Consider the following 10,095-nt stretch of genomic DNA (forward strand, 5'->3'; position numbering starts at 1 on the left):
CCTAGCGGCTCAGCCTGGTGGCCAGGCCTGGCCTGCTCCTCCCTGCCCGAGCACGTGGGCCCAGATGAGCAGCTGTTCACCAGGGTCCGCACCCGGGACCATCTCCTTCCCACCCTCGGGCTCCCTGAGGGTCACCACCTCCTCTGTGAAGACGGGCAATGCCCCTCTCACCCCACCAGCGCACACGCGGCCCTGGACGGGGGCTCCCACAGCTTCTGCACCCCCAGCTTCACCAGGCACAGGGCCTGGCCCCAGCCGGCCTCAGAAGATGTGTGTTTGGAAGGATCCGAGTGAACCCCCAGCTGCGACCACACTCGCTGTCCCAACACCCCCGGACCCCATCCTCCGCCTCCATCACCCCCTCCCTGCCGGCCCCAACCAAGGCCCTGGTGACAGTCGGACACAGGCAGTCCCCACGCAGGTGATGGGCGCTGCGGCCCAGGGGCCTGGGGAGCTGGGGGGGGTTGAGGGGGGAGAGCCTGGGTGCTCAGGGGAGGCCACTGGGGTGAGACCAATGGACTAAGTGTAAACTTTATTGCTGGGGGCTTCCCAAGGGCCAATCCTGGCTTCCTCACTGACACCCCCCCACACACACACACCCCACCCTCACCACCGGTGCCAATGACGTCACATCCCCATGTATGGGCAGAGCTGTTCCCAACCATGTGAACCAGGATGGGGAGGGCAATGGACGTCCAAGGACACCCCCAAAGCATGGGCGCTACACCCTGAGACTCTGACTCCCAGGGGACCAGAGGTACAGGAGCAGGGCGGGGCGTGGGAGGGGGCGTGGAGAGAGGTGGGGAGCAGCATGGGGGGGTGGAGAAGTCTTCATGTTCTTGGTTCTGTCTGACTAGTTCTGCAATATGTAGAGGAACCTGCTTTGCCCATTGGTAACAGAGTCCAAAATAAAAACTTTCTATAGCTATAGAGAGGAAATACTTTCCTTCCCTGGCCACACATAATCCACTTTTGTCATCTTCTTCCTTTCTGGCAGTCAGTGTTGGCGTTTTTGTACTTACATAGATCCTTGTCTCACCAAGTGTTTTTGCAAAGGGTTTGTCTCTTCCCTAAAGGTTGCTGTGAGAAAAGACATTGAACATGTAATACCTCTAGATGTCAGCAAATTCCAGGCCTTGAAAGTTACATAAGCTGTGTTTTCTGCCACAAATGCTCCTTCTTCTTCATTCAAACACCAGCCTTCTTTCTCGGTCTTCTTCCTGGGCCTCTTTTCTTGGCTCTGTTCCTTGTCTTCCCTCCCCACACGGGGCGAGGAGCCCGTTGGAAAGGTGAGAGCCCGGTTAGCCGCCCCAATGGACTCCTCCGCACTGGCCTGGCCCATCAGTCTTCTGTGGGGCTGCGCGCTGGGCCGGCCTCCATGCGGAGGCACATTGGTGCCCTTGTCCTCCGTGTCAGGGAGCCAGCCGTAGGTTATATATCACCTATCGTGTGACTGAATTGCACCCAGGGCCAACTTCCTCCTCTCTGTCTACAGTCAGTGCTTTGTGTCTTGCAGGAGCCGACACCCGCACTGCCAGGATGGCAGATGCTGGGCCCATTTTGGCAGACGCACTCCGGAAACTCCTACTCGATCTGGATGTGGATGATGGCCTAGCTGCCATTGGCTACTCCAAGGCTGACATCCCCGCATTAGTGAAAGGAACACTGCCCCAGGTAAGAGATGCAGAGCATCCTCACTCCCTTCTAGCTGCTGCAGGAAAGACAGGGTCCCACCTGGGGCACATTGAGGGAGATAAAGACTCAGGGGTCCTCCAGCGGCTCCCAGGTCTCCTCCACCAGATGGCGGCTCTCACACCCCACCCCCCCCCGGGGGGGGGGGGGGGGCGTGCAGGAGGCAGCTGATCAATGATTCTCTCTCATCATGGATGTTTCTATCTGTCTCCCCCTTCCTCTCTGAAATCAATAAAAATATATTTTAAAGAGAGAGACCAGAGGCAGAGGTGCGGAGGCCCAGAGAGAAGGGTGCAGCGGTGGAGCTGCTTAAGCCGTCTCCACGTTACTGGTAGATCTGATGCTCGTGTGGGAGTTACGTTTCTACTTTTATTTTTTTAAATCCTGTTATTGATTTCAGAGAGGAAGGGAGAGGGAGAGAGAGGCAGAAACATCAATGAGGGCTGCGGAGCCATGGGCTGGGGTGATGAGAGAGAATCATGGATCGGCTGCCTCCTGCACGCCCCCCGCTGGGGATGGAGCCTGCAACCTGGGCATGTGCCCTGATAGGGAATCGAACCGTGACCCCCTGGTTTATAGGTCAACGCTCACGCACGGAGCCACGCAGGGCGGGAGTTACGTTTTTAAAGAGTCCTCGTGCAGCCCTGGCCGGGTAGCTCAGTTGGTTAGAGCGTCGGCCCCACAAGCTAAGGTTGCAGGCTCATCCCTGATGGGGGCACGTACAAGAATCAACCAGTGAAGGCATAAATAAGTAGAACAACCAGGCAACGTTTCTCTCTTTCTCTCAAATCAATTTTTTAAAAATATAGAAAGGAGTCTTGGTGTCCTAGAGAAACAGTGAAATCGCTATCGATGCAATAATACAATCTCCAGGTTTTTACTTTGAAATCCCACAGAAAGGGGGAGGTCCAGATGAAACAAGACGGTGACCAGCCATGCTAACTGGTGAAGCGGGGAGAGGGGGGGGCAGGTCCTATCGCTCTACTTTTACGTTTGAAGTTTCCCATAATAAAAACACTTTTTAAATAAATTAAACAACAACAACAAAAAACACGTTGGCCTGGCCAGGTGGCTCAGTTCATTCAAGCATCGTCCTTTACACCAAAAGATTGTGGGTTCGATCCCCGGTCAGGACACAGACCAGAATCAAAGAATCAACCAATGAATGCATGAATAAGTGGAACAACAAATCGATGTTTTCCTCTCTCTCTCTCTCAAATCAATAAATACATTTTAAAGAAGGCACGATGCCCCACAGTGAGTATGACGTCGGCTGCCTTTTGTGTGAAAAGAATGGGAGCAAGTACACACATTGGTGTTGCTCCCCAGAAAGCAGAGCTCGGGGAGGATTGGGGAGAGGTGTGGGGGCCGCTGCAGGAGGGCAGCTGGGGGGCTGGGGAGGTATGTTCCCTCTTTCACACTTAGAATTCTGAACTGGGTGAATATATGACCATTTTTTAAAAACACATTTTAATTTAAAAACACTCCAGCCCTAACTGGTTTGGCTCAGTGGATAGAGCATCGGCCTGCAGACTGAAGGGTCCCGGGTTCGATTCCGGTCAAGGGCACGTGCCTGCATTGCGGGCTTGATCCCCAGTGGGGGACGTGCAGGAGGCAGCCGATCCATGATTCTCTCTCATCACCCCAGCCCATGGCTCCGCAGCCCTCATTGATGTTTCTGCCTCTCTCTCCCTCTCCCTTCCTCTCTGAAATCAATGACAGGATTTAAAAAAATAAAAGTAGAAACGTAACTCCCACACGAGCATCAGATCTACCAGTAACGTGGAGACGGCTTAAGCAGCTCCACCGCTGCACCCTTCTCTCTGGGCCTCCGTAAATATATATATATAAACACTTCAAATAAAATTTAAAAATTTTAAGTAAGGGGTGGGGGATAAGGACAGAAAGCAGATGTTATATGTATTATTCTGGGTGTGTATTATTACAACAACAATAATAATAATAAAACAACAATACAAGTGGTCCATTTGTTATTCCACACAGGCCCAGTGTGAAGACGACACAGGAAAGGGGTTTTCCCAGGCCCTGGGCTCCTCACATGCTTTAAACGAGAGGGATCACAGAAAGCCTATATTTTGGTGGTCCTGGCCGGTGTGGCTCAGTGGGTTGGGCATCATGCGATGAAAGGTCGCTGGTTCTATTCCCGGTCAGGGCACATGCCCGGGTTTCAGGCTTGATCCCTGGCAGGGGGCGTGCAGAAGGCAGCCCATGGATGCTTCACTCTCACATCAGTGTTTCTCTCTCTCTCCCCTCTCCCTTCCTCTCTCTCTAAAAATCAATTAAAAATCTTAAAAACAAACACAAAAGCGTACGTTTTGTGTGCCAGGGCCTCCAAACCCTTCCATCGGCACTCCCTCAGCTGCCGGAGTGAGTGCTGGGTCCCCGGCCGGCAGACAGAGAGGTAAATAGATGCTGGTTTACAGAAAGCACCTCCCTGTGGTCACAATCCCCCCTGTCCAGCCTTAGCTCCTAACTGCCACCGACGGCATGCCTCCTCTGCACAGAGTTGGCTGGTTCTAGTCAAACGTGCAGAGGGGAGGGGAGAGGGGGGAGAAGCCCTCAAAATTCTTTTTTTTCTTTTTTTTTTTAAATAAAGTATTCTTTTTAAAATTTTTAATACATTTTTATTGATTTTAGAGAGGGAGGGAGAGGGATAGAGAAATGATGAAAGAAAACCATGGATCAGCTGCCTCCTGTACGCCCCCTACTGGGGATCAAGTCCACAACCCAAGCATGTGCCCTTGACCAGAATCGAACCTGGGACCCTTCAGTCCGCAGGCTGACGCTCTATCCACTGAGCCAAACCGGCTAGGGCAGCCCTCAAAATTCTTAAAAGCATGCCTCATGCCACAGAACCATCTCCAAAGGAACAGAAATTGCTCAAACTACAGACCAGCTACTAGAGCTGTAATATGTCCATTCAAGTCCCCTCACAGCTAAAGTCTCCGCAGGAAGGCCGTGCGCTCCAGCCAGAGCTTTAAGTCGCAAGCCAAACGCCCTGGCTCTCTCCTCACCGGCCCTGCAGAGCCGATCTGCCTCCTGAGTCCCCATATGCTCACCGTCCACGGACCTCCCGGTCACCCAGCCAAACCCCTGGGCGCCATCCTCAGCCCTCCCCTCTCCCCTCGTCCAGCCCACAACCCCTCAGGTCCCTCCTGTCCAGGGCCCAGCTCCAGCCCCAGCGCGGGCCTCCTCACCTCCCTATCTTCTCCCACCTGGGCCTTTGCCCCAGCCTGGCCTCCGGGCCTCCAGCCTCCCACTCCACCTCACCCTCCACGTGTCCTGAGAGGGGCCTCACGGTACCCAGCGCTGGCCCTGCTCCGTGCCTGCTCAGCGCCCATGGCTCCCAGCGCCTCGACGCAGTCCCAGCCCCTCAGCTTCTCTGTGTCCCTGATGGCCTCCTCGGCCTGAGCACCGCACTCCCCTCCCACAATCCCCCCAAACATGCCCGGCTCTTCTTTGCACCGTGTCTCTGTACTGGCTGTCCCCTCTCCCTCTGTTACCCCACTTTCTTTCAAGTTAGAGGTAGAACTGGGTCCCTCCTCTGGCTTCCCACAGTGCTGGCCGCCTCCATCAGGGCTCAGGTCACACTAGCTTGTAACCAAATCGTGGGACTTTTTTTTTTTTTTAGTCCTCACTTGAGGATAATTTTCCATTGATTTTTTAGCAAGAGTGGAAGGGAGGGGGAGAGACAAAGAGAGAGAAACATCAGTGTGAGAGAGACACATTGATGGGTTGCCTCTCACATGCGCCCCGACTGGGGCCAGGGATCGAGCCTGCAACTGAGGTTCGTGCCCTTGACCGGAATCGAACCTACCGATGCTCTATCCACTGAGCCAAACTGGTAAATGGTGGGGTTTTCAAGGGAAGGAACTGGATCTGCTTATCTTGGGGAACCTCAGCATCAGCCAGCACAGGGCCTGGAACATGGGGAACCTCAGAGAACAGATGATGGAGACACGGAAAGAGGATACAAGAAGCAGACCCAGGGAGGTGGACCCGGCAACAGACACAGCAGGAGGGAAGAGATGAGAGAGCGAGACGGGGACAGAGGCCGGCTGCCTAGCCACCTGCAGCGAGTAGTGGAGAGCGGAGCAGGCCGGGTGCAGCGTGAGGTTCTGGAAGGGCTGGATTCTGGGATGGTTCCAGCCCTTCTCCTCGGTCCATTCCACCATCAGCATGTGGTCGGTGAAGGTCTTCCCGAACACCAGGGTCTCGTTGGGGTCAGGCTTCTTATGAGGCTTCTGTGTCATTTCCAGCTGCAGGTCCGCAGCCTGAGAAAAGAAAGGGGGCCTGGGTATCCTGGAATCGGCCACAACCTCCAAACTGAGGGGGGAAACTACAACTCCCATGAACCCCTGGGGCTAAGACCCAAACAGAAGAGGGTCCTGTGGCTCCAGAGGCTTCTGGGACGTGTAGTTTCAACTCTTTCCCACAGCCTGGTGGCAGGCAATCAGGCTGCTAGCCCATTGCTGCCCACCTTGACCTTTGAACCCTGGACCTTTCGGAGATTCCCCAAATCCCACCTTCAGCCCCCTCCTGCCTCAGACCCAGCAGTTCAGGCCCCAGCCCCTCCGCCTTGGGATCCTTCCTTTTACCTTGAAGCTGGAGGAGGCATATCTTCTGGGGCCACCCAGAAGCCAAGGGGCAGTGAGAAGTTTTCGGGCCCAAACCTGGGGGTGGGGAGAGAAGAAAGGTGGTGAGGCAGGACAGAGGGGGGGCAGTCCTTTGCTGCCTCCTTCGCTTGGGAGGCCCCCCTGACCCGTTCTTTCCAGGCCCGGGGCTCTCTAACGGGCCGTGTGGCCTGGCCAAGTCTTCCTCTGCCCTGACCAGCGGGTAGCAGGAGGGGCTCCTGAAGGAGGCCAAGTCCCTCCCTGCCCCTACGAGGGCCACCCCTAGAAAGAGCTGAATCAGCTCCCATTCCCTCCTCCATGCTGGGCAAAGTCAAACGCAGGCACCTCCCACCCCAGGGAACTTTGGCCCCGGCCCTGAGACCAGTGCAGACAGAAGACGACAAGGGAAAGTACACAGGTAAGCGAGGGCCTCGCCGGGGGACCCAAATCCCGATAAGAGTGGGGGACCTAAGGTCATGCTCCCCCAGAACCCAGGAGTCCAGGCCCCCAGCTCCCTCTTCCTTCAGATCCAGGGCCAGGTCCCCAGCCCCAGGCCCTCGACTCCCTCCTCCTTTGGACCCAGGAGTCCAGGTCCCCAGCTTCCTCCTCCCTCAGACCCAGGAGTCCCAGTCCAAATTCGTTCCGGGTATTAGACCCACCGAATTCAGATTATTTGAAGCCCCCAGCCCCACGCTTTGGACACCAGTGATTCCAGTTCCCTTCAGATCCCAGGGCCGAGGGGCAGCCATGCGGACCTGGAGGCCACCCCAGTCAGCCATGGACACTGTCCAGATGAACACGTCCCTGTGGTCCTGCCCGAGGCAGCAGGGAGCGCAGGTCTGGCTGTGCCCAGCAGGGTGGCCTCTGCCCGGTGTCCGTGGGCCTCACAGTGCCTCTTTGTCCAGCCCAGTGGGAAGGCGGCTGGGTGGTGAGGCTCGGGGAGACGACAGCCTCGCCTGCCCCTGCCCCGTGAGCTGGGTGAGCTGACGCCAAGCAGTGAGAAGGGATGTGAAACGGCAGCTGCGACTGGTCCGCAGGTGAGTCATGGGCAGAGGGTGCCGTGGGGCTTCCATGACGGACAGTCTGGGCCATGAGGTCTGGGGAGTAGCCTGGATAGCGCGGGGCACCGGCTTCTGGCAGGCTCGGGGTGTTGCTCCCACACATGGCCGCTAGGTGGCGATGTGTGGCCGGCATAAGCCTGTGTCCAGTTCCGTCCCCCACAGTATGGAGTCTGAACACACAGGGCAGAGGCAGCCCTCAGAGGGAGCAGAAATGGAAAAGAATAAAAGAGCGTAAGAGAGGGAAGCTCGAGAAGGAGAAAAAGAGCCCTGCCCGGTTTGGCTCAGTGGACAGAGCATCGGCCTGCGGACTGAAAGGTCCCAGGTTTGATTCCGGTCAAGGGCACAAGCCTGAGCTGCAGGCGCGATCCTCAGTAGGGGGCGTGCAGGAGGCAGCCAATCAATGGTTCTCTCTCATCATTGATGTTTCTATCTCTCTCTCCCTCTCCCTTCCTCTCTGAAATCAATAAAAATATTTTTTAAATAAAAAAGGAAAGAAAAGAAGGAGAAAAAGAGACAGAGGGGAACCAAAATGGAAAAAGAATAAGAGAGTAAGAGAAGGAAGAGTGTCGGCCGGTGTGGCTCAGGGGTTAAGCGGCAACCTATGCACCAGGAGGTCAGGGTTCGATTCCCGCTCAGGGCACATGCCCGGGGTTGCGGGCCCGATCCCCAGTAGGGGGCGTGCAGGAGGCAGCTGATCAATGGTTCTCACTAATGTTTCTATCTCCCGCCCCCTTCCTCTCTGAAATAATAAAACTATATTTTTCTTAAAAAGAGAGGGAGAAATAAAAAATAATAATAAAATAATTTAAAAATTAAGAAGAGAGAGGGAAGAGCCAGAGTGAGAAAAACAGACAGAGAAATAGAAAACACACACTTGAAAGAACAGAAAACAAGACCAAGAGATGCCAAAACAGATAGAGAGAGAGAGAGAGAGAGAGAGAGAGAGAGAGAGAGAGAGAGAGAGAGACAAGAGGGAGAGGAACTCAGGGAAAGTAGAGAGCCTGAGAAATCAGGAAAAATACTGAGTGGAATACAGAGAGGCCACGACAGAGAGAACGAGGAAAAAGGGAAATCCATGAAGCCCAGACTTCAGCAACGGAGCACGCAGTGAAAGGGAGGCCCGAGAGATGAGGAAGGGCTGCGTGTGAGGGACGGGATGATGCCACCACCTGGAGAGACACCATCTCCATGACGCTTAGAGACAGACATCTAGGAGAGAGCGATACACGGGGCAGAAAGACACACCCACCGGGCAGGGAGGGTGCTGGGCGCAGTGTCCAGAGTCCCTGCCACACTGGGAGAAGCTGCCTTCCCCCTCCCAGGACATTCTCTCGGGGCAGAGGTCTCACCTCTGCTCAGAGAAGGTGCCGCCCCACCCTCTGACACCCCAAGCCATAGGGATCGGGCCTAAAGGAGACTGTGGGGTGGTAGATGGGCATTTGGGACAACAAGTGTGAACGTATGGGGCTGAATTAAGGAATGAGGGAGGGCCCTAACCGGTGTGGCTCAGTGGATAGAGCATCGGCCTGAGGACTGAAGGGTCCCAGGTTCGATTCCGGTCAAGGGCATGTACCTTGGTTGCGGGCACATCCCCAGTAGGGGGTGTGCAGGAGGCAGCTGATCGATGTTTCTCTCTCATTGATGTTTCTAACTCTTGATCCCTCTCCCTTCTCTGTAAAAAAATCAATAAAATATATTTTAAAAAAAAGAAATGAGGAAGGTCAGGGGGGAGGGGCAGCGTGCACAGGGCAGGGCTCTGTAACATCAAGCAGCCTCCACCGTGACTCATTATGGCCCGGACTGCCCCCACCACATGGCCCAGGTGAGTCACCAGCAGAGCCCAGGGTGGTCTCTGACCTAGTCCAGCTCTGTCTTTCACACGCAGGCCTGCCCTCACGTCACAGCAGGGAGTCCCCACCATAGAGCCCAGGACTCTCCCATCCCGGACCAGAACGGGCCTGACAGCCCAAGACTCGCCACAGCCCAGGCCCAGACTGTCCCTGTCGGTCCCACCACGGTCCCCAGGGCGCCCCAGCCCTAGCCCAGGCCTGTCTCCACCCTCCACTGAGACTCCCAGGGAGGACACACCTGCCCTGCCAGCCATCCATCCAGCTGGGCTCAGAGACCGGGTCAGGTGCAACGTTAGCAGGAAACACTTCTCCAAGGTTATGCTGTAGCTGGCGGGAGGCAATGGCCCCCCCACCCCCCTCCTTCCTAGACTTGTTACTGTTTCCTTTCCCACTGAGCAACCTTGTTCTCCCCAATCACAGGCTTTGCGAAGCGCCGCCGGTTAGCATCTTAGCAAGAGCGGACTATCTCGGTGTTGCCTGGAGTAGCCCGGTCGCTCTGACAAGGCGCCGCTGCCTCGATTTCCAAGCCAGGTGGGGAGCCCAGATAAGGGGTTCCGGGGGGGCCCCAGGTGCCCACATCTCTCTTAACCTTTAGTTCCAACAAGACCAGACCTGAGGACGCATTCCGCGCCTTCATCCTACCCCCCTCCCCTACAGATGCCGGGAGCCCCTATCCCGCTACCCTCACCCGCTCGCTAGTCCCTTCTCAATCCCCACCCAGCCCCGCGCCTCTCCCGTGACTGTCCCCCGCTCCTTCCCAGACCCCGGTCCCGGTCTCCAGCCCGCCAATGGAGCCCCCCGATCGCCCCTAAAGCTCCGCATTCCTTTCCAATGGGGCCCCCTCCTCCTCCTCGCCTC

At 55.9% G+C, this 10,095-nt stretch overlaps 1 protein-coding gene across 1 annotated transcript in view; it reads right to left on the bottom strand.

Annotated features, from left to right (window-relative positions):
• Positions 1 to 6,954, bottom strand: part of BCAT2 (branched chain amino-acid transaminase 2, mitochondrial) — a 9,108-nt gene extending 2,154 nt beyond the window's left edge. Inside the window, exons 1-5 of the mRNA XM_014550423.1 lie at positions 6,476 to 6,954; positions 6,312 to 6,386; positions 5,579 to 5,987; positions 5,073 to 5,224; positions 211 to 215 (exon numbers count right to left, since the gene is read on the bottom strand). Of these exons, the coding sequence (XP_014405909.1) occupies positions 211 to 215; positions 5,073 to 5,224; positions 5,579 to 5,987; positions 6,312 to 6,386; positions 6,476 to 6,646 (812 nt within the window). The 5' untranslated portion in view covers positions 6,647 to 6,954. The remainder of the gene's footprint in view (positions 1 to 210; positions 216 to 5,072; positions 5,225 to 5,578; positions 5,988 to 6,311; positions 6,387 to 6,475) is intronic.
• Between the last annotated feature and the right edge of the window lie 3,141 nt (positions 6,955 to 10,095).

The sequence above is a fragment of the Myotis brandtii genome, unplaced genomic scaffold (genome assembly GCF_000412655.1).
Source record: "Myotis brandtii unplaced genomic scaffold, ASM41265v1 scaffold601, whole genome shotgun sequence".
NCBI classification, from domain to species: Eukaryota; Metazoa; Chordata; class Mammalia; order Chiroptera; family Vespertilionidae; genus Myotis; species Myotis brandtii.